Source organism: Salmo trutta, chromosome 15, assembly GCF_901001165.1.
Source record: "Salmo trutta chromosome 15, fSalTru1.1, whole genome shotgun sequence".
Lineage (NCBI taxonomy): Eukaryota > Metazoa > Chordata > Actinopteri > Salmoniformes > Salmonidae > Salmo > Salmo trutta.
The window spans coordinates 58389158-58414013 of record NC_042971.1 but is presented as its reverse complement, the minus strand read 5'-3'; the positions used below and the strand labels follow the sequence as shown (position 1 = coordinate 58414013).

The window sequence follows — 24856 nt, the reverse complement described above, 5'->3', positions numbered from 1 at the left end:
TACTAAGATTTGTATTTTATCATGTATATGCTTTTGATGTTTGTTCTTTGTTATAGAGCCAGAAAGATTGGAGAAGTGTTTATCCATACTTCGCTGTTTTGGATAGATAACTCTTCGTGTTGTTGTTGGTTTAGAGTTTTCCCAGAAGTGGTTAGATTCTATGGATTCTTTAATTACAATGAGCTGATTTCTGACGTGCTGTTCCTTCTTTTTCACATAGTGTATTTCTCTATTGTTTTAGTGATTCACCATAGTGAAGGAGTTGGTTCAGGTTTTCTGGGTCTCTATGTTTTTGGTTGGACAGGTTTCTCAATTTCTTATTTAGGTTTTTGCATTCTTCATCAAACCATTTGTCATTGTTGTTAATTTTCTTAGGTTGCCTGCTTTAAATTGTTTGATTTGATAGGGAAGCTGAGAGTTCAAATATATTGTTTAGGTTTTTTTACTGCTAAGTTTACACCTTCACTATTACAGTGAAACATTTTGTCCAGGAAACTGTCTAGAAGGGATTGAATTTGTTGTTGCCTAATTGTTTTTTGCTAGGTCGCCACAGACTAGTACATGTCCCTGGGCCTGGAAATTGTTGGATCTCCCCCTCCAGGATGGAGAAGCTGTCATCGTATGGGGCTTCTATTGGAGGGATATAGGTAGCACACATGAGGGCATTTTTCTCTGTTGAGATCATTTCCTCATTCATTTCTAGCCAGATGTAAATTGTTCCTGTTTTGACTAATTTAATAGAGTGAGTTAAGTCTGCTCTATACCAAATTAGCATACCCCCTGAGTCTCCTCCCTGTTTCACACCTGGTAGTTTGGTGGATGGGACTACCAGCTCTCTGTAACCTAGAGGGCAACTAGTGGGTCCCTCTCTATACCATTTTTCTTGTAGGATGACAATGTCTGTATTTCCGTTTTATTTGATGAAGTCTGGGTTCCTGCTCTTTAGGTCAAAGGTAGATGACCTCAGACCTTGTTTTATTCCAGGATGAGATAGTAAAAGCTTTGTGTTCCATAGTGTCTAGTGTTGTTTTTGTGTGGTTTATGCCCGGACCATCACAGTAGGTGTGAGCAGAACATGTTGAGCATCTGATACATACCTCGGTCACAGGGTGGGGGGCATGGGGTGGGCAGAAGGGGCATATATGGTGTATACAGTATTCCCTCCCCCCCTCCCTCCCTCCCTCCCTCCCACTCCAGTAATGGGCTGAACTTCCTGTCCCTCTCTCTCTTTCCCTCTCTCCCAGTCCAGTAATGGGCTGAACTTCCTGTCCCTCTCTCTCTTTCCCTCTCTCCCACTCCAGTAATGTGCTGAACTTCCTGTCCCTCTCTCTTTCCCTCCCTCCCACTCCAGTAATGTGCTGAACTTCCTGTCCCTCTCTCTTTCCCTCTCTCCCACTCCAGTAATGTGCTGAACTTCCTGTCCCTCTCTCTCTTTCCCTCTCTCCCACTCCAGTAATGTGCTGAACTTCCTGTCCCTCTCTCTCTTTCCCTCTCTCCCACTCCAGTAATGTGCTGAACTTCCTGTCCCTCTCTCCCACTCCAGTAATGGGCTGAACTTCCCCTCCCTCTCTCCTGTTCAGAGCTTAACTTTCCCTCTTCCTGACAACAGTATGACAGATAGGATTTATTGTGATGGTATTGGATGATGGTGATAAGTCTTCAAAACAGGACCTCTTATTGATTGTCTGCTGCTTCTCATCTCTCAGTCGGCTCGCCTGTCACATACTAATCTTGTACTGTGAGAAAGCAGGCAAACCATAGAAATAGAATGTCTAGAATGGAAATCCTCTACCAGGTCAGCCATATTGAGTTTACCAGTCACAGCCATAGTGAGAGGTTCTATAACCCTTCTATGGCAAACAGGCAAACACACAGCTGTTGTGAATAGATTAAATAAGGCAAACTGATAAATAAATATTCTTCATTTTTTAAAATTTATACTTTATTCAACATTTAACAAATGTAACTAAACTCCATGTTACAGTTAGTTGAATTGTTTGGTTCCATGCTTGTGTTTGTTTCAAACTCCACCCAATATTTTATCTTTATCACTGACCTCAACCCAGAGTCTCTTAGAGCGTTCACAGAACATAAAAATACAGCATATGAATCCATAAATACCTCATATAGCACTGTAGTCCACCACAAACAACTGTGAAGATTTACACACAAAAATAGAGTATGGTATACTTAATTTCAAATTCATATAGTCGTTATATCATTATGTAGCTACTTAGGTGCTTTTTCATAAATTATAATACAGTGCACTTCACATATAGTGATAATCTGTGCAGTACTGTCAGCGGTTGATCACTATACAGTATTCACTATTAACAGAGTGTACTGTATACAGTATTCACTATTAACAGAGTGTACTGTATACAGTATTCACTATTAACAGAGTGTACTGTATACAGTATTCACTATTAGCAGAGTGTACGGTATACAGTATTCACTATTAACAGAGTGGTGTATACAGTATTCACTATTAACAGAGTGGTGTATACAGTATTCACTATTAACAGTGTGGTGTTTACAGTATTCACTATTAACAGAGTGGTGTATACAGTATTCACTATTAACAGAGTACTGTATACAGTATTCACTATTAGCAGAGTGTACTGTATACAGTATTCACTATTAGCAAAGTGTACTGTATACAGTATTCACTATTAACAGAGTGGTGTATACAGTATTCACTATTAACAGAGTGGTGTATACAGTATTCACTATTAAACGAGTGGTGTATACAGTATTCACTATTAGCAAAGTGTACTGTATACAGTATTCACTATTAACAGAGTGGTGTATACAGTATTCACTATTAACAGAGTATACTGTATACAGTATTCACTAACAGCTTTTCACTGAAGGTGACAGCTGGACCAGAAGGGCATATAGACTGCCCTCAGGACTGACTGACTGACTGAGACACCAGGACACACACACACACTGAAGTACACACACCATCACACACACACTCACTGATGTACAGAAACAAATATACACACTCTCACACACACACACACTGACGTAGGCTATACACACACACACATATCGTCACACACACAGCACAGACTCCATTGAGGACCACAACGAGGCACGAGGGGACTTGGCAGTGCGACATGGAATGTTTTACTCGTTGATTCTGGATGGTTACAGTAGTTCTGCCTCGTTGTGAGATAATGCACTGTACTCTAATAGCCATCAGAATCCTCCTGCAAGTACAGAGAGGGAAAAGTTATCATATTTGTGTAATAACTGATAACAAATGATCACAAAGTGAATCCAAAACATACCATAGATGATGGGTGATGATGGGTGATGATGGTGGATGATGGTGGATGATGGATGATGGTGGATGATGGTGGATGATGGTGGTTAATGGGTGATAATGGTGGATGATGGGTGATAATGGGTGATAATGGGTGATGATGGTGGATGAAACCCAAAAACATTACTGTGAACAAACAGGAACCCCGCCCTTCTGAACGGAAATCCACAACAAAAGAAACAATTAAACACAAACAAAAACTATGTAAAACAATCTGATGAATGAAACATGGAGGATGATGACTCAGTAAAAATGGGAGGATAATGAGGAGTTAACCATTAATCACTGATTCAATGACTCAGTTTGAGCCTCTGTAATCTCAGAAATCAGGGCTCTCCAACCCTGTTCCTGGAGAGTTACTGTACCGTCCTGTAGGTTCTGTCTCCAACCCTGTTCCTGGAGAGTTACCGTACCGTCCTGTAGGTTCTCTCTCCAACCCTGTTCCTGGAACGGTAATTCTCCAGGAACAGGGTTGGAGAGAGGACCTACAGGACGGTATGGTAAGAGTGACGGTAACTCAGAGAACCTACAGGACGGTACGGTAACTCTCCAGGAACAGGGTTGGAGAGAGGACCTACAGGACGGTATGGTAACTCTCCAGGAACAGGGTTGGAGAGAGAACCTACAGGACGGTACGGTAACTCTCCAGGAACAGGGTTGGAGAGAGAACCTACAGGACGGTATGGTAACTCTCCAGGAACAGGGTTGGAGAGAGAACCTACAGGACGGTATGGTAACTCTCCAGGAACAGGGTTGGAGAGAGAACCTACAGGACGGTACGGTAACTCTCCAGGAACAGGGTTGGAGAGCCTTGGTGTACAGCCTCGGACACTGAGGTTTCATCTACAGAAAGCCTGTTGGAATAGTGATCTAGAAGATGTTAAGAGTGATGGTAAATGTCCTACCTCTGCAGCATCATCCCCCTCTGGGTCCGCTGGAGACTCGTTGATGGGCAAGTCTTTAGACATAGCATCTTCATCCTGCAATAATAACACATTCACTGACCAGTTCAACAATGGAGAAGTGTTGGAAATAACCCTATTAGACTATCGTCAACACCTTGTGTTAGTTGGATGCTGCTGCAGTATATTCCTCTTGTTGGTAATGACAACCATACTAACACAACACAACACACACACGGCAGAGAGTAGAGCTTGATTAGTGCTTGGCATTGGTATGACCTTCTCTAATAAGATACACAGGTGACACACATAGATCCACTCCCAGGCTACCGGCTGACACAACCTCAGAGTTACAGGGTAGTGCAGACCCAGGTGCTCTCTCTCTCTCTCTCTCTCGCTCTCTCTCTCCCCCCTCCCTATCTCTCTCTCCCCCCTCCCTATCCCTCTCTCTCTCCCTCTCTCTCCCTCCCCCTCCTTATCCCTCTCTCTCACCCTCTCTCCCCCCTCCTCATCTCTCTCCCTCCCTCCCCCTCCTTATCCCTCTCTCTCTCTCCCTATCCCCCTCCCTCTCTCCTGCTCTCTCTGTCTCTCCCTCCACCTCCTTTTCTCTCTCCCTCCCCCTCCCTTTCTCTCTCTATCCTGCCCCTTCCATATCTCTCCCCACTCCCTATCCCCTCCCCACTCCCTATCCCCTCCCTCTCTCCCGCTCTCTCTCTCTCTCTCTCTCTCTCTCTCCTCCTGCCATTCCATTTAACACCGCCCACCGTGTCTCCATCTGTTCACGCAGCAGAGCCAGAGACAGACACACACACACACACACACACACACACACACACACACACACACACACACACACACACACACACACACACACACACACACACACACACACGTCATCTCCCAACACTCACCATGGCCAATAAATACTGTTTCTACTGTTCTACTTTCTATTCTGCTAATCATCTCAAGAAACCAAAAGACATGAAAAGTATGTGGACACTTCAAATTTGTGGATTTGGCTGTTTCAGCCACACTCGTTGCTGACAAGTGTATAAAATAGAGCACACAGCCATGCAATCTCCATAGACAAACAGTGGCAGTAGAAAGGACCATACTGAAGAGCTCAGTGACTTGTATAGTTAGTTCTGTACATGATAATACTTATCCTATAAAGATAATATCTTATCCAGCTAAGTATTAACTTGTAACTAAAGTAATACGTTCATTCTTCACAATTTCTTGAGCCTTTAATTTCCCATATGAAACATTAACGAGATATTGATTGTGTTCCTCTTGTCTAGTGGCTCATCAACAGGACATAAACAGAACAGCATTTGTGACATGAGTCAGTCTCTGGGAGCTGATGAGGTGGGTTCTCTGTTCTTCCTTACCAGCACAAATCCATTTACCAGCCTGAGCCGTCTCCTTCTCACACAGACAATAACCAGCAGGTCTGTGTCTGTCTGTCTGTCTGTCTGTCTGTCTGTCTGTCTGTCTGTCTGTCTGTCTGTCTGTCTGTCTGTCTGTCTGTCTGTCTGTCTGTCTGTCTGTCTGTCTGTCTGTCTGTCTGTCAGTCAGTCAGTCAGTCAGTCAGGGTTTCCGTTAGGAAAATGTGGAGCAGAACATTTGACCGGCAACATTTTAAACTAAATAGCCTATTTCAAACAGACTCTGGGACAGTGGTGGGAAGATGGATCCCTCATTCATACAACCAGTTGGCCTAAGCTACATAAACATTTTAAATAAACGTTAAAAAACAATGAGTCTGATGCAACAGATCAAAACGTTTAGCTTAAAATGTTGATAAACTACTATTTCTTCACATTATAAGTGCAGCAATGCCCACAAGGCAGTAGGCTACCTGACTCCCCACAAGGCGGTAGCCTACCTGCCCCCCCACAAGGCGGGTAGGCTACCTGCCTCCCCACAAGGCGGTAGACTACCTGCCTCCCCACAAGGCGGTAGGCTACCTGCCTCCCCACAAGGCGGTAGGCTACCTGCCCCCCACAAGGCGGTAGATTACCTGCCGCCCCACAAGGCAGTAGGCTACCTGCCGCCCCACAAGGCAGTAGGCTACCTGCCGCCCCACATGGCGGTAGGAAACCTGCCCCCCCACAAGGCGGTAGGCTACCTGCCCCCCCACAAGGCGGTAGCGTACCTGTCGCCCCACATGGCGGTAGGCTAGACGTGAATGTTCATCCATAATGCAATTAGCGAGAAACCACTGTTGTCAAACGGGCACTGCACATGCATACTGCCTCCAGCTCATTGCAAAGTGATGTGTGACGCGCTGCTGAAGCCTGCCTTCAGTTGCCGTTTGATACCACTTTCAAAACAACTGGGAACTCGGAAATCTCTGAGTTTCAACTTCAGTGGGTTCAAGATTACAGGGAAAAATACGAGCTCCGACTGGGAAAAATAGTTTTGAACAGTCATCAAACTGGGAATTCCAACTCGGAAACACAGGCCTGTTCCTAGAGCTCTGACTTTCTGACCTGAAGATCACTGACGTCATGATTTGACCTCGTATTTTTCAGAGTTCCCAGTTGTCTTGAAAGCACCACAAGATGCTGTAGCAGCAGCTCTGGCACTGTTGGACAGATTTCCACTCAAAGGCTCTGTATCTGTATGCTGTATGCATGTGATAAATAAGATACATAACGAATATAAACATAACAAAGATACATAAATACAAATATAAATGATTCAAATTAACCTATAGACCGATAAACATGACCAGTCAAATGTATTTCCATCAATGAAGAGGCTAAAAAGCGTTATTTCACAATAGGGTTTTTTCTTCTTTTCCCGGACAATTTTATTTATCAGCTTTTCTATTTTTTAATCAGACAAAAGCCGGCTATTACCAGCTAATGGAAACCCCGGTGTGTGTGTTCTATCCAGCACACAAACAAACAAGCAGCATCCACAGTCTTCCTCCTTGTTTGTCAGACAGCCCATCTCTCACACTGTCTAATTGATGGCTGGTGGCTGGCTGCTGTGGACAACCACATGAAAGTGGATCACTCCCTCGCCTGCTGTTCCCTTGCTTGCTTTAGGAAGGAGGGATGAGTGAGACAGAGAGGGATAAATAACGGTAACGAGAGATGGAGCCTGGGTCGGAGACCCCTAGGCAGAGAAGCCCCTTTGATGGGCTCTAACATGGGGTCGGTCGGTCGATTGGACCTTTTTAATTTGATCGATAGCAATGGCACTGTAACGACTGGCGCTCAGAACACAAGCAGGGAACAGACAGGCACTAAGGCTACCTCCAAATGAGATCAATCCAATTCTGTGCACAGTCTCTGGCTTCGCCCCAAATGGCACTCTATTCCCTACATAGTCCACTACATTTGACCAGGGCCTATAGTGCACTACTTTTGACCAGGACCCATAGTGCACTACTTTTGACCAGGGCCCATGTAGAGAATTAGGGACACAGTCTCTGTGTTTTCACTCTGACACCCGGAGGACACAATTAGGCGTTACACAGAGGACATGATAAAGCGTTACACAGGGTTTGGAGATAAAGAGCTAGGTGACCAATCAATGGCCACAGGAAATACCACAATCAAACCTCTTTCAAAACAAATAAAATGGACGTAACAAAATGTGGGAAAAAAAGTCAAGGGGTCTGAATACTTTCCGAACGCACCGTATAATGCTGAAGACATTACTCAACTGCTGATTACCAGAGTGGTTACAAGGCGTTGTCTACTGTCCACACCGTATAATGCTGAAGACATTACTCAACTGCTGATTACCAGAGTGGTTACAAGGCGTTGTCTACTGTCCACACCGTATAATGCTGAAGACATTACTCAACTGCTGATTACCAGAGTGGTTACAAGGCGTTGTCTACTGTCCACACCGTATAATGCTGAAGACATTACTCAACTGCTGATTACCAGAGTGGTTACAAGGCGTTGTCTACTGTCCACACCGTATAATGCTGAAGACATTACTCAACTGCTGATTACCAGAGTGGTTACAAGGCGTTGTCTACTGTCCACACCGTATAATGCTGAAGACATTACTCAACTGCTGATTACCAGAGTGGTTACAAGGCGTTGTCTACTGTCCACACCGTATAATGCTGAAGACATTACTCAACTGCTGATTACCAGAGTGGTTACAAGGCGTTGTCTACTGTCCACACCGTATAATGCTGAAGACATTACTCAACTGCTGATTACCAGAGTGGTTACAAGGCGTTGTCTACTGTCCACACCCAAATATTTATTGATTTATTTATTTACATTTCACTACTTTATGTTATTCATCAGTGGCATTTGTGTGTGTGTGTGTGTGTGTGTGTGTGTGTGTGTGTGTGTGTGTGTGTGTGTGTGTGTGTGTGTGTGTGTGTGTGTGTGTGTGTGTGTGTGTGTGTGTGTGTGTGTGTGTGTGTGTGTGTGTGTGTGTGTGTGTGTGTGTGTGTGTGTGTGTGTGTGTGTGTGTGTGGGTAATTATCGTTATGAAGTCCTTGATTTTCGGGCTCAGATTTTGTTTATCATTTCTTCTCAGTAGCATAATCACAGCCTAATCGTGTAATCCCCTAGAATGATGTCCCACTAAACACTAAATTAATCTGTGAGTGTCCGTGTCATGTAACCCCTCTAGTCATAAACAAAGGAGGAAGGGAGCTAAACACTTTTTTTCTAATTAGTGAGCTTTTCTCTCTGATTGATGTTGTTGATTTGTTTTTACGATGATGCCACTGTACAGGAAATGTGTGTGTATGTGCATGCATGTGTGAGTTTGTGTGTGTGTGTGTGTGTGTCTGTGTGAATAAGGGCAATTTACAGATAATGAATGCAGTGATTGTTGAGTACCAGACACATCAGCTGTATGCTTCGGGTGGCTAATTCACCTGGTAGATTAACACGGTTAAAGCCACAGTCTGTCATTTGTTTTTTTAGACAATTGACAGCCCCTCCACCTGTTTTGCTATAGAGCTGAGGGATGGGTCTGGAGTATGTAACCATTCTCAAATGCATAGATTGAGTTGAGTTGTATTAAGCTCATTAGGAAAGTTATATCCCTTCAATAACCAATGGGTGTTTGTTATTCATTGAATTGACCATTGAACAGCAGTAAATAGTGCACATTGTCCCTTTAACTGAGAGAACATGTAAGAGCAGCCTGAAGAAACCCTGTTGCTCTGCTGTTGGTTTGAAGATGAATCATCACTACTACCACAAGGCTTTACTTTTATCTATCTGAGACTCTGTTGGCTTTTGTTTTGAAAGAGAGACAATCATTTTTCATCATCAGAGACCGTCAGGGCTGCAAATTGTCTCAGTCTTTCAGGATATTGGACCTCACTTCTCTCCCTCTCTCTCTGCCTTCCTTCATAAAAACAGACTTTCAAACAGACGATGGAGAATCCATCCTGCTTTATATGACTGAGAACTAAGAACGCCAGAGACCATAAGAGAAGAAGAAGCTAGCTGTAGAGGACTGAAGGTCAGGGTCCATTTTGACACAGACAGGAGCAGCCAGTGAATAGCTGTCATATAAAATGGATCGAATGTGGATCGAATGTTTCATTGAAAATGGAGGACAGCATTGAAACGCAACAGGCCCGTTCTGATGAAGTTTCAGTATAAAAACGATTAGCAATGGTTGCCTCTGTTTTCACTCCTAGCATGTGATGTTAAAGTTTATCCCCTGACAAACATGTATTCAGTCAGACGACCAAAAAGTACACACCAATACTTTCTCCTTATGAGAAAGTTTAGCCACAGAGAACCACAACCAATGCACTGCTAATGTGATGGTGAGACAGTGACCATAGCTGAGATAGAAAAGAACCACAACCAATTCACTGTTAATGTGATGGTGAGACAGTGACCATAGCTGAGATAGAAAAGAACCACAACCAATTCACTGTTAATGTGATGGTGAGACAGTGACCATAGCTGAGATAGAAAAGAACCACAACCAATTCACTGTTAATGTGATGGTGAGACAGTGACCATAGCTGAGATAGAAAAGAACCACAACCAATTCACTGTTAATGTGATGGTGAGACAGTGACCATAGCTGAGATAGAAAAGAACCACAACCAATTCACTGTTAATGTGATGGTGAGACAGTGACCATAGCTGAGATAGAAAATACGTTCCCCCTGAAAACACGTTTGTGCTGAAGAAGAAAAAGTAAGCCACCTGTTTGTCATTCATCTCAATTCAATAGGTTGTTGTGAAGGACGAGAGAGAGGTGGAAAGTGTGTGCCTGAGGGAAAGTATCAAATATTAAGAAAGAAAGGCATCGCTCTCAAGTATCATTCTCACCTGTTTGGCTGGGTCTTTCTTGACCAATCCGGTCGCAGCAGCGATATTCCCAGCCCCCTCCACAGTCTTGTTGCACACTGCTGTGACACCTGTCACCATGGCACCGCCCACCTGGGACACCCCAGTCACTGTTTTACCTGCAACTGTGGAGAGAGAGAGAGAGAGAGAGAGAGGAGAGAGTCAGAGAGAGAGAGGAGGGGGAATAGGGAGAGGTTAACATCCAGGGGTAAATACTGTATCTCATGGTTAGAGAAGATACTGTTATAATATGGGGGAAGGTTAGTGTTAGGACACAGGCAAACACACTACCAGGATACACTTCCACACGCCACCCCCAGGTGGCAGCAGCCGGGTCTAGGTGCTGAGCTAAGCCTTGATAAGCACATAAGGTGATGTCAATTAAGGTGCTGGTCTGACAGTGTCCCAGCTGTCCCGTGAGGCTGCTGGGTTTGTTTGGTGGCCATGAGGCCTTTCCTTTGTTTTTGAGTCTTTAGTTTGGGCATGCCTGTGGTATTTTTATATTTTGTACATATGTGACTCATTTCAGGAAACTAGGCGTATGTCGCAAGTCACAACTTCCCAGGAGAGGCGTTTGAATGTTATTTTTAATTTGATCAAAATTGTTATGGCAGAAATGCCTTCTTGAACATTTGAACTTTCATGTGCCTTAATAACAAACTTGTATACCATCTGTAAATACGGATAAAGTTGTTAAATTATGAGCTTAGTTGGTTTAGCCACAGAAAAAGGCAGGATACTCCCACTAGCCATGATTGGCTGAGATAATGAATGGGCTGAACATGCCGAGAGATGAGTTTCCGATTGGTCTGCCATGTAGCACCTTCTGTCTATAAAATGAGCTGCTCGTTATGAGTAGATAATCCTTTCTACTGCAGTTTTTTCTAAAGGTATAACGTTAGGCATGGAGTCTGGACCTTCACTTCCTGATCACAGGCCACACCAAGTTTGCCCCCGACTGGTGCTTCGGCCTCATCAAGCAGCACTTCAGAAAGACCAGAGTGAACACTTTGTCTGAGATTGCTGGTGTTGTGAAGGACAGCACTGTGACAGGGGTCAACATCCCACAGCTGATTGGACTGGAGGATGGTACGGTGCTGGTGGAAAGCTATGGCTGGCAACAACACCTGGCTCTGTACTTCAGGCCGCTGCCACAGATCAAGCAGTACCAGCACTTCAGGTGAATATCATTTTCATTGCACTGTATGAGGTTATTCTTCTTATCTAAACTTGGAAGGTGAATTGATGTTATGCAAGGTTGTTATTTCTTCTCAATTTTGTTTGTTATTTCCTGTTTTACAGCTTTGATACTCTGGAGCCTGGTGTTGTTGTCTCCAAGGAGCGTTCGGACTCAGTCGGGACCAGGTTTCAGCTGCTGCGCAACGCTGACATCCTTCCTCCCATAGATGGTCTGCCTGTAGAAGCACCACCTGGACACAGCTAGACAAACGTATCTTTTTGAGAAAATCAGGGAATCTTGCGACGAAGAGGCAATGGACATCACATGCCCTGCACCAAAGTCAAGGGCAGGACAGAAACAGGCTCCCCGAATATAGATTCCCTTGTTCATACGTGTTCCGGACGGACCAGTTCATCACTGTGGCGAGTTCCCAATCATCAGCACTATCTGCAGTGCCGCTAGTCACATGACTCTCTCCAACACCCACACCATACAGTACCTGTCAGAGAGAGAATTCCAAGAGTGTGGAAAGCTGTCATCAAGGCAAAGGTGGCTACTTTGAAGAATCTCAAATATAACATTTATTTTAATTTGTTTAACACTTTTTTTGGTTACTACATGATTCCATATGTGTTATTTCATAGTTTTGATGTCTTCATTATTATTCTACAATGTAGAAAATAGTAAAAATAAAGAAAAACCCTTGAATGAGTAGGTGTCCAAACTTTTGACTGGTAGTGTACGTTGCTGCTACTATTCATTTTTTATCCTGCTGCTCAGCCACTTTACCCCTGATTGTATGTATATGACTACCGCATCTATAACTGATATGGATATTGTTCTTGTACATACTGTATAACTACCTCATCTATAACTGATATAATTATTGATATTGTTCTTGTACATACTGTATAACTACCTCATCTATCACCAGTATAACTGATATGGATATTGATATTGTTCTTGTACATACTGTATAACTGTCGCATCTATAACTGATATGGATATTGATATTGTTCTTGTACATACTGTATAACAGTCGCATCTATAACTGATATAATTATTGATATTGTTCTTGTACATACTGTATAACTACCTCATCTATCACCAGTATAACTGATATGGATATTGATATTGTTCTTGTACATACTGTATAACTACCTCATCTATAACTGATATGGATATTGATATTGTTCTTGTACATACTGTATATTATTTAGTTCTTTCTCTACTGGCATTGACACTTGTTTTTTTCCCTGTATATTGACATTATGTATTTTTGACATTGCTACTATGCAAGTAACCATTTCACTGTACCGTTTACAGCTTCTGTAGAGACCCATCCACTTATAGCATTTCTTTCACATGACCCATTCATTTAGACAAGTGTGTCATCTAATATTTATCAAATCTTTTTATCTGGACACTTTCTGTTTACCTGGAATTTTTCCTTTTTGTAGGCTACTACTTTTACCACTTAGTCTTAATCTTTACTACACTACTCACTGTTTAGCACATGACCTCACATGTGAATCCTTAATGAGATGGGTGGGGCTGGCTTAAGAGCGTGTGAACAATGCTGATTGGGTGTAGACAAAGAAGAGCTCTCCAGTAGGTGTACCAAAACATTTAAAGGTTATTTTCTCAAAGTGGAGTTACAGGTTTAGCAACTTTCAAAGCAGAATTACTTTCCCATTGTTCCTACAAATGCAGTGCATGATATACCATTTTGTAGCTTTGTGTCTCTGCTTTTATCCAATGAAAAAACACAATTTCAAATTTTGCTACATAAGATCGAATCAAGGCGGTCGGTCACATATTTATGTTTTGTCACCATATGAATAAATCATAATCTATCTGGTCTGTAGAGTTGGAGCTGGCCTTGGATCAAGGTTGCGGACTCCCTTGCCACATGTACATTCAACACCTAGAGGCATACACTCATTTCTCACAGAGATGCAAATCAAATCAAATTTGATTTGTCACATGTGCCGAATACAACAGATGTAGACATTACAGTGAAATGCTTACTTACAAGCCCTTAACCAACAATGCAGTTTTAAGAAAAAAAACGACAAAAAAAGTCAGAGATAAGAATAACAAAATGCACATTTTAAAAATCAGGTTACAGACCAGGTAGCTAGGTCTAAGACCCCTAGACATACGGTAGCCTAGCTATTGGTTACCTATTAACCTGGTCACAGATCTGTTTGATAAAGCCAAATCCTATGGTCTGGATTGTTTACTACAGCACAAACATATTTGGGACCACGATAGATGGGTATTCCCCTATAGATAATGGATTCCCATGGATAATGGATTCCCATTCCCATATTAAGGTACAGGAACTAAATTCTCTCTGTATATATTAACCATAGTAACTTCTGCTCTACTCTAGGCTTGGCAGGGACGGCTTATGCAAGGCTATAACCAGAAAACCTGATTAATCTAGTGAGTGGAGGCCATGACAGCAACAAGACATGACTCAAAGGAGGATGCAGCCAGGCACACACGCACACACACACACGCACACACACACACGCACGCACGCACGCACGCACACACACACACACACACGCACACACACACACACAGACACACACACCATTCACTCCAATCATAAGACATTTCAGGTACTGAGGACATTCAACATGTTGCCTATCTTTCAATTCAACGGCAAATGTGAACAGCTGAACAGTGACTCCAAGACAGAGTGTACGCTGTCTCTTTCAATTCAATGGAACATAATGAATTCTGTGAGCAGTGACTCTATGACGGAGTGTATAGGCTGTTAAGGTGAGTTGTATAACATCACTGGTATTATTACTGTGATGGCATTGGTGTCACAAACAATATAGACCATGTCCTTGATTTTCATGACAATATGATCTCTGCTGGCTTTCCTGTTAGTGGTTTAGTGTGTGTGTGTGTGTGTGTGTGTGTGTGTGTGTGTGTGTGTGTGTGTGTGTGTGTGTGTGTGTGTGTGTGTGTGTGTGTGTGTGTGTGTGTGTGTGTGTGTGTGTGTGTGTAAAAATCAGGATTTAAACTAACTGTGTACAGTAGATTATATTCTATAAAATAGCTTAAATGTTGGTAATGGTGACATCCAACCTACCTGTTGTGACTCCATCTTTTGTTTTGTTGCCTATGAAAAGAACAAAAACAGGTGAAAGACAGGTGACAAATAATTAACATCCCATTTAATGATCTTAAAAAAGCACCACTGTCATTCAATAAAATGATCACTTTATATTGGCTGATCAAAACCATTGTCATACAGAATTTCTAACATTCAACATTGCAGAAATGATTCAACAGGAAGTAGTAAAAAAATCAGCATGTAGGCTACTATTGTCCACACCTACCGACAAAGATAACACCATCTTTTGTCATCTCAGCCGCCCCAGTCACGCCCTGCTTCGTCTTCTCTGCCGCTGCCACGACCCCATCCTTGGCTTTTGAGAACCCCTTCATTAGCGCGTCCATGACTGTCCAAATTAAACAGCAACAGCTGCGGAGATGTCAAAACGTGCAGTGCAATCAGCTCTGTGAAGAACTTCTCGGTAACAAGTGGTGTTATGGTGTGGGAGGGAGGAGGAGCTTAGGGTCTAGTCACCGCCCACCTTTGTCTTTCTTTTGACAGCCAGGTCGGTTTATCTGCCTTAAAGACCAAATGCAGTCATTTTTATATCAATATCAAATCCTTTCTGGGTAACATTTAAGTACCTTGCTTTTTTTTGGGGGGGGGGGGGGGGGGGGGGTTATCTGGCTCAAAGCCCCCACCCCCCACCAAAAATAAATACATACAATTTTAGCCAAAATATATTTCTCGAGCAAGAATTTAGCTAGGACTGACTGGGGGTAATCTGGGTGGGGAGGGAAAACTGAAAACAAGCTGTTATTGGCATAGAGGTTTGGAACTTTCTTTGAATTTACCACATGGGGATGTCACCATGGAAAGCCGAAACTCCTGCCTATGCAAACATGCTGATTTTAAGGTCTTGTGGAAATTATATTTTCAACCAGCAACTATCTGGAAATAACACTGATCAAATGTTTTCTCACTTTTATAGTGTTAGTTTGATCAGATGTTGTACAATATGATACAGAACACAGAAAAAACGGAATTTTGACTGCACTGGGCCTTTAACATGTATTAAAATTCGCTTACACATGCATGCCAATTGACAGACGTTATAGAGAAACAAAAGGCAGGTAGCCTAATTCCCGTTTGAAGACTTGGTGATGCCAACTAGACTAGACTAACCAGTCTAACCTAGAACACCTGTTGGCAGCACACATCACATCTGTTCTCCAGAAACGTTGCCTCTCCATTTGAAGAATTGTATTATAGCTACATTATGTCACCACAACTCAGCCTACTTTTGTGATGAACAATCCCGATACCCCGTCTTACATTTTTAAATAGAGAAAATAAATCATATTACCAATTTTTTTTAATGGAAATAATGAATTATAAAACAAAATCTATCAAGATATTATCGACTGGTGTTGGAAAAAAATGGCATTCGATTTTCTACAAACCTGTGGATTGTTCGCACACCAGTAATTACCTTCCAACTTCCCTTTCGACGCTGAAATTATTCTTATTTTAAAGACAATTAAGCCCTTATGTCCTAGAGGTCGAGAAAAACCTGTTGCCTTGTGTTGAAACCGATACGCTTCTCCGCTTTGGAACCAGTCAGAGAGCGCACGGAACCGCGTGGTGCTGATGCTGGGAGAGCTCGAGACAGAATGGTTGCTTTACCGTCTGCATCCCACAACCTCGTGCACCCCCCCACACACACACGCTCCCCAATGCCCATCTCATAGGAGCGTTGATTACGTGGCAGCCCAAACTGACCAACACTATTCTCCTGTGCGTGGAAGGTTGACCTTGTGTTGTCCATCCACGCTAGTTAGTCATCAATCATTTGAACGAAAGTCTATGACACATAAACGAACCCGATGACACATGCGTGGTTGAACATCCATCCGCCATATCATGAACATTTCACATCATCAGACAATGTGCTAATAAATCATAATCGATTTGACTACGTGATGGCTTGATTTTCTATTGTCTGATATTCAAAGTATAGGCTTAACATAGAGCAAAACATCTAGCCTAGAACATGATTCTGCGTTACACTAAAGCCCACCTCCTATAGCATGTAGAGCCTGTCATTGTGAGCTCCCAAAGGAGGAAAGTTCATCTTACATGCTCCAGAAAAATGAAGAGAATTTGATCGGGCCTGTACAGCTTGATTGGAATGGAGTTTAATAGAGTTCGCTGAGCTACTCTTGCATGACGACCCAAAGACTTAATGCCTCTATAGGCCCTATAGGCTTCGGCTTGGTGAGATAATGCAGTTGATTAGCCTACACATGTCATCATTCATCATTAATCAAACAGTTCTAGCCAATATAGTAAATTCTGGTGGGTGGTTGTGATGGGTGGATATGGTGGGTGGTTATGGTGGGTGGTTGTGGTGGGTGGTTGTGATGGGTGGTTGTGGTGGGTGGTTCAGGTGGGTGGTCATGGTGGGTGGTCGTGGTGGGTGGTCATGGTGGGTGGTTGTGATGGGTGGATATGGTGGGTGGTTATGGTGGGTGGTTGTGGTGGGTGGTTGTGGTGGGTGGTTGTGATGGGTGGTTGTGGTGGGTGGTTGTGGTGGGTGGTCGTGGTGGGTGGTCGTGGTGGGTGGTCGTGGTGGGTGGTCGTGATGGGTGGTCGTGGTGGGTGGTCGTGGTGGGTGGTCGTGGTGGGTGGTCATGGTGGGTGGTCGTGATGGGTGGTTATGGTGGGTGGTTATGGTGGGTGGTTGTGATGGGTGGTTCAGGTGGGTGGTCGTGGTGGGTGGTCGTGGTGGGTGGTCGTGGTGGGTGGTCGTGATGGGTGGTCGTGGTGGGTGGTTGTGATGGGTGGTCGTGGTGGGTGGTTATGGTGGGTGGTTATGGTGGGTGGTCGTGGTGGGTGGTTATGGTGGGTGGTCGTGATGGGTGGTTATGGTGGGTGGTTATGGTGGGTGGTTGTGATGGGTGGTTCAGGTGGGTGGTCATGGTGGGTGGTCGTGGTGGGTGGTTATGGTCGTGATGGGTGGTTATGGTGGGTGGTCATGGTGGGTGGTGGGTGATTATGGTGGGTGGCTATGGTGGGTGGTCATGGTGGGTGGTGGGTGACTATGGTGGGTGGTTATGGTCATGGTGGGTGGTCATGGTGGGTGGTGGGTGATTATGGTGGGTGGTTATGGTGGGTGGTCATGGTGGGTGGTTGTGATGGGTGGTCGTGTTGGGTGGTTGTGATGGGTGGTTGTGATGGGTGGTCGTGGTGGGTGGTCGTGATGGGTGGTCGTGGTGGGTGGTCGTGGTGGGTGGTCGTGGTGGGTGGTTATGGTGGGTGGTTATGGTGGGTGGTCGTGGTGGGTGGTTATGGTGGGTGGTTGTGATGGATGGTTATGGTGGGTGGTTATGGTGGGTGGTTGTGATGGGTGGTTCAGGTGGGTGGTCATGGTGGGTGGTCGTGGTGGGTGGTTATGGTGGGTGGTTGTGATGGGTGGTCGTGGTGGGTGGTTATGGTGGGTGGTCATGGTGGTTGGTCGTGGTGGGTGGTCGTGGTGGGTGGTCGTGGTGGGTGGTTGTGATGGGTGGTTGTGATGGGTGGTTATGGTGGGTGGTTGTGGTGGGTGGTTGTGGTGGGTGGTTGTGGTGGGTGGTTGTGATGGGTGGTTGTGGTGGATGGTCATGGTGGGTGGTTGTGATGGGTGGATATGGTGGGTGGTTATGGTGGGTGGTTGTGGTGGGTGGTTGTGGTGGGTGGTTGTGATGGGTGGTTGTGGTGGGTGGTTGTGGTGGGTGGTTGTGATGGGTGGTCGTGGTGGGTGGTCGTGGTGGGTGGTCGTGGTGGGTGGTCGTGATGGGTGGTCGTGGTGGGTGGTCGTGGTGGGTGGTCGTGGTGGGTGGTCGTGATGGGTGGTCGTGGTGGGTGGTCGTGGTGGGAGGTTGTGATGGGTGGTCGTGGTGGGTGGTTATGGTGGGTGGTTATGGTGGGTGGTCGTGGTGGGTGGTTATGGTGGGTGGTCGTGATGGGTGGTTATGGTGGGTGGTTATGGTGGGTGGTTGTGATGGGTGGTTCAGGTGGGTGGTCATGGTGGGTGGTCGTGGTGGGTGGTTATGGTCGTGATGGGTGGTTATGGTGGGTGGTCATGGTGGGTGGTGGGTGATTATGGTGGGTGGCTATGGTGGGTGGTCATGGTGGATGGTGGGTGACTATGGTGGGTGGTTATGGTCATGGTGGGTGGTCATGGTGGGTGGTGGGTGATTATGGTGGGTGGTTATGGTGGGTGGTCATGGTGGGTGGTTGGGATGGGTGGTCGTGTTGGGTGGTTGTGATGGGTGGTCGTGGTGGGTGGTTATGGTGGGTGGTCGTGGTGGGTGGTTATGGTGGTTGGTTATGGTGGGTGGTCGTGGTGGGTGGTTGTGGTGGGTGGTTGTGGTGGGTGGTTGTGATGGGTGGTTATGGTGGGTGGTTATGGTGGGTGGTCGTGGTGGGTGGTTGTGGTGGGTGGTCATGGTGGTTAGTTATGGTGGGTGGTCGTGGTGGGTGGTTGTGGTGGGTGGTCGTGGTGGGTGGTTGTGGTGGGTGGTCGTGGTGGGTGGTCGTGGTGGGTGGTTGTGGTGGGTGGTTGTGGTGGGTGGTTGTGATGGGTGGTTATGGTGGGTGGTTATGGTGGGTGGTCGTGGTGGGTGGTTGTGGTGGGTGGTCATGGTGGTTAGTTATGGTGGGTGGTCGTGGTGGGTGGTTGTGGTGGGTGGTCGTGGTGGGTGGTTGTGATGGGTGGTTATGGTGGGTGGTTGTGGTGGGTGGTTATGGTGGGTGGTTGTGATGGGTGGTTATGGTGGGTGGTCATGGTGGGTGGTTGTGATGGGTGGATATGGTGGGTGGTTATGGTGGGTGGTTGTGGTGGGTGGTTGTGGTGGGTGGTCGTGATGGGTGGTTGTGGTGGGTGGTTGTGGTGGGTGGTTGTGATGGGTGGTCGTGGTGGGTGGTGGTGGTGGGTGGTTGTGGTGGGTGGTCGTGATGGGTGGTCATGGTGGGTGGTCGTGGTGGGTGGTCATGGTGGGTGGTCGTGATGGGTGGTTGTGGTGGGTGGTTGTGGTGGGTGGTTGTGATGGGTGGTCGTGGTGGGTGGTTGCAATGGGTGGTCATGGTGGGTGGTCGTGGTGGGTGGTTATGGTCGTGATGGGTGGTTATGGTGGGTGGTCATGGTGGGTGGTGGGTGATTATGGTGGGTGGTTATGGTGGGTGGTCGTGGTGGGTGGTGGGTGATTATGGTGGGTGGTTATTGTCGTGGTGGGTGGTCATGGTGGGTGGTGGGTGATTATGGTGGGTGGTTATGGTCGTGGTGGGTGGTTGTGATGGGTGGTTCAGGTGGGTGGTCATGGTGGGTGGTCGTGGTGGGTGGTTATGGTCGTGATGGGTGGTTATGGTGGGTGGTCATGGTGGGTGGTGGGTGATTATGGTGGGTGGTTATGGTGGGTGGTCGTGGTGGGTGGTGGGTGATTATGGTGGGTGGTTATGGTCGTGGTGGGTGGTCATGGTGGGTGGTGGGTGATTATGGTGGGTGGTCGTGGTGGGTGGTGGGTGATTATGGTGGGTGGTTATGGTCGTGGTGGGTGGTCATGGTGGGTGGTGGGTGATTATGGTGGGTGGTTATGGTCGTGGTGGGTGGTTGTGGTTGGATGACAGTTTGCTATGGTCGTGGTGGGTGGTCATGGTTGTGATGGGTGGTCATGGTGGGTGGTTATGGTCGTGGTGGGTGGTTGTGGTTGGATGACAGTTTGCTATGGTCGTGGTGGATGGTCATGATTGGATAACAAGCATCATGGGAGAGATGATGACCGTTGGAACACAAACAGATGATGTCACACACTGTAATGACAAATAGCATCTCTGTATCTGATCACCTACCCCCCTCCTTCCTTCTTCCCCCTCCATCCTCCACCATCATCCCCCTCTGTGTTTCCTGCTATCTTCTCCTGCCTCGTCACCAACCTCACCCTCTTCCCCCTCTTTCCCTCTGCCTCCACGCCCTCCTCATACCCCCTGCCGTCCCGTCCCCTCTCTCGTCTTGCCACATCCTGTAGACCACCCTCGGGGCCCAGTCAGTCTCTCTCTCTTTCTCTCTCTCGCTCTACACCATCTCTCTCTCTCTCTCTCTCTCTCGCTCTCTCTCTGCGCCCTCTCTATCTCTCTCTTTCTCTTTCTCCCTCTCTCTCACTCTCGCTCTCTCTATCTCTCTCTGCACCATATCTCTAGCTCTCTCTTTCCCTCTCTCTCTCTCTCTCTCTCTCTCTCTCTCTTGCTCTCTCTCTGCACCCTGTCTCTCTCTCTCTCACTCTCTCTCTCTCTCTGTTTCATCTCTCTGTTTCAAGCTGATAGTTACAGTTACAGCGTTTCCTCCTAAAATCTTCTGGGTTCGGGATGCCAAATTTGTATTTTTTGTCAAAATCATAATGACAAAATGTGGTGTGATATCCTGCTTATTACAATGGCACTGTTTGAAATGTTTACTTGACAACAGGTGCTATATGTAAATCTATATAGGCCTAATTACAGTGTTTGTTTTCTGGGTTAGGGCTTTGGCCAGATAAACATTGATTCTTGTAACTGTCCATGTTTGTAGTGTAACACAGTTTTCCAACAGAAAATATTGCTGTGTCTGTGCTACAGTAACTATATTCACCTTTAAATGATACACTGTATTTGAATCTCATAATTATACTAATTCTTCCACTATGCCATTCTAAAACATGCAAGACAATGACTGTGAAGAAGCCTGTAAAAACAGGATAGGGCGTAAACCTGTCCCTCTGAGGACCAAACTAGTTTGCTGGGTTGGATACTGAATCGCCACAAGGTTGCTGGCTAGAGCAGTATGGATGCTGTCTTGACTGACTTGTCACACACATCACCATCAACCAACACACTGGAGATCTGTAGGGTTCTTTAATGAGTAACTGTACATAGTGGTTTTCCATAGGTAGAAAAGAGAGACCATATTATAGTACACAATGATATGCAATTATAACTGTAAGAGGCATACAACAGAAAGGCTAGATCAACTTAGTTTACTAGAATATTTACATTTTTACATTTGAGTAATTTCAGCAGACGCTCTTGTCCAGAGCGACTTACAGTAGTGAATGCATAAATTTTCATTTTTTTGAATACGCAATGTAAACATAATGAAATAAGGCTCTAAGCAGAAGTGAATACAGAAGAGAATCCAATCCCGATGGTATATATGTTTTAATAGGCTGCTATTACATCTAAATGGAAGGATAATGAAGTAAAAGAGAACATGAATTACAATAGCAGAATACAGCGGCAGTCTATATACTGCTACACAGTACAGTTCTGGTATGTTTACATGACGGTGAACTATAATGTGGCCGGCAAGGACACGTGACCACCACCCAGGTGTAATAAACTGCATACTGACCATAAAATGGCGTACCGAGCTAGAGCACTCACTATACAACTTAAATCTGTTATGAATCTCTACTAAGCTGCCCCAGTTACAAGCCGGCTGTACAGTGTAACAAACTCTGCATAGAATAAATGCTATAACAAAGCTATGACTGTCTTATAAGCATAAACATAACTGCACCGTGTCCATTGCGCATCGAAAAATAGTTAGCCTAGCTAACTGGAGACTGAGATTTGACAAAGATCTCTGGAGGATCTGGAGGAAGCAGGACCATATCAGCAGAGGCTAGTAGGATCTCAAAGGCTGGAACAGGCAGATCGGAAAACAGGCTGGAACAGGCAGATCGGAAAACAAGCTGGAACAGGCAGATCGGAAAACAGGCTGGGTTGACAGGACCTGGACAGCTGGCAGACACTTCTGAAAGACTGCATGCTGAACTTGGAAAATAAGAGGGGACAAATCCCCCCAGGGTCGGAAAGGCTTGGTTGGCAGGGCTTAACTTTGATGCCTACATCAACTTTAGACAGTGCTCCTATGGCAGGGACTGACTGGCACTCCGAGGCGTTGGCTGGAGCGGAAGGAGGATGCTTCTCCAGGTTAACTACCCCAGAACGAGGCTTGATTCCGCCCCCAGAGTGGGGCTATGTTGCTCCTCCGGGACAAGGCTTGGTCCTTCTCCCGGAACGAGGCTTTACTCAGGAGTGATGGTGGAGACAGTGGCTGACTTTCTAGGGGAAGGCTGAGAGGGACACCAATGAACAGCTTCGGCGGATTGACCAGGGGGAGAGGTCATCTTTGCGGCCACTGGCAGGTCAGGGAGGGGTGGACGTGTGTCCTCTTTGTTGACCTTATGTGGTGCCATTGTCCTTTGTGCAGGCACTGGCCTGACTCTTTCCAGCCTCTCCTTACTTGACCTCTGTGGCGAGCTGGTGCGTGGAGGTGGTACTGGGGGTGACACTTGCCAGGACAGGTGCCTGATCTCAAGTATGACTGAGACAGGCCTGACGTCACGTTTAGAGCAAAATGACTCTGAGCTGCCGAGGACAACCCCTGAGGACAACGAGGGCTACATGATTACGGTTTCCAAAAAGGACGTATGTATGTCATTCTGACCTGTAGCATTCACTTCCGCCATCATCAAGTACTTCGAGAGGCTAGTCAAAGACTACAGTACATCACCTCCTCCCTCTCTGACACACTCAACCCTCTCCAATTCACCTACCGCCCGACAGATCCATGTACGATACAATCACCATTGCACTGCTCTCATCCACCTGGACAAGAGGAATGTATATGCTGTTCATCGACTACAGCCCGGCCTTCAAAGCCATAGTGCCCTCTAAGCTCACCACAAAGCTCACAGCGCTGGCACTAATTTCCTTCTAATGCAACTGGGTCTTGGTCTTCCTGACTGGCCCCCACTAAATTAAATCAAATCAAATTTTATTAGTCACAATCGCCGAATACAACAGGTGTAGACCTTACAGTGAAATGCTTACTTACGAGCCCCTAACCAACAATGCAGTTAAAAAAATACGGATAAGAATAAGAAATAAAAGTAACAAGTAATTAAAGAGCAGCAGTAAAATAACAATAGCGAGACTTTATACAGTGAGGTACCGATACAGAGTCAATGTGCGGGGGCACCGGTTAGTTGAGGTAATATGTACATGTAGGTGGAGTTATTAAAGTGACTATGCATATATGATAACAACAGAGAGTAGCAGCGGTGTAAAAGCAGGGGGCAATGCAAATAGTCTGGGTAGCCATTTGATTAGATGTTCAGGAATCTCATGGCTTGGGGTAGAAGCTGTTTAGAAGCCTCTTGGACCTAGACTTGACGCTCCGGTACCGCTTGCTGTGCGGTAGCAGAGAGAACAGTCTGACTAGGGTGGCTGGAGTCTGACAATTCTTAGGGCCTTCCTCTGACACCGCCTGGTATAGAGGTCCTAGATGGCTGGAAGCTTGACCGCAGTGATGTACTGGGCCGTACACACTACCCTCTGTAGTGACACTGATGGCAGTGATGCAACCAGGCAGTGATGCAACCAGTGAGGATGCTCTCGATGGTGCAGCTGTAGAATCGTTGGAGGATCTGATGATCCATACATTTACATTTTAGTCATTTAGCAGACGCTCTTATCCAGAGCGACTTACAGTAGTGAATGCATTCATTTCATACATTTCATTTCATGCATTTTTTTTTTTCTTTTTTTCCCCATGAGAATCGCACCCACAACCCTGGCGTTGCACACACCATGCTGGCGTTGCAAACACCATGCTCTACCAACTGAGCCACAGGGATGACCCATACCAGATCTTTTCCGTCTCCTGAGGGGGAATAGGCTTTGTCATGCCCTCTTCACAACTGTCTTGGTGTGTTTGGACCATGATAGTTTGTTGGTGATGTGGACATCAAGGAACTTGAAGCTCTCAACCTACTCCACTGCAGCCCCGTCGATGAGAATGTGGGCGTGCTCTGTCCTCTTTTTCCTGTAGTCCACAATCATCTCTTTTGTCTGGATCACATTGAGGGAGAGGTTGTTGTCCTGTCACCACACAGTCAGGTCTCTGACCTCCTCCCTATAGGCTGTCTTGTCGTTGTCGGTGATCAGGCCTACCACTGTTGTGTC

The 24856-nt window shown here is 45.7% G+C and overlaps 1 protein-coding gene across 4 annotated transcripts; it reads right to left on the bottom strand.

Moving 5' to 3' along the window:
* Window positions 1-1917: 1917 nt before the first annotated feature.
* LOC115149447 (alpha-synuclein) lies at window positions 1918-16472 on the bottom strand. 4 transcript variants are annotated; one of them, XM_029692311.1, is made up of 7 exons: window positions 16276-16472; window positions 15096-15241; window positions 14846-14875; window positions 10533-10675; window positions 4240-4314; window positions 3300-3487; window positions 1918-3218 (listed from the first exon to the last, which is right to left on the bottom strand). In XM_029692311.1, the coding sequence occupies exons 2-6, from the start codon at window positions 15214-15216 to the stop codon at window positions 3458-3460; spliced, it is 399 nt and encodes a 132-aa protein (XP_029548171.1). In that variant the 5' UTR covers window positions 15217-15241; window positions 16276-16472; the 3' UTR covers window positions 1918-3218; window positions 3300-3457. The 4 variants fall into 4 exon arrangements, with proteins under 4 accessions (XP_029548171.1, XP_029548172.1, XP_029548170.1 ...); XM_029692312.1 differs by having other exon boundaries at window positions 16305-16472; XM_029692310.1 differs by lacking the exon at window positions 16276-16472 and having other exon boundaries at window positions 15096-15305.
* Window positions 16473-24856: the final 8384 nt, after the last annotated feature.

Bases quoted from the DNA above. Each gene is read 5' to 3' on its own strand.
- LOC115149447 (XM_029692311.1), bottom strand. From the start codon at position 15,216: ATGGACGCGCTAATGAAGGGGTTCTCAAAAGCCAAGGATGGGGTCGTG. The intron at 14,876-15,095 runs GTAGGTGTGGAC...TTCTTTTCATAG, and splicing joins AGATGGTGTTATCTTTGTCG to GCAACAAAACAAAAGATGGA. The intron at 3,488-4,239 runs GTAGGACATTTA...ATTTCCGTTCAG, and splicing joins AGGGGGATGATGCTGCAGAG to AAGGGCGGGGTTCCTGTTTG.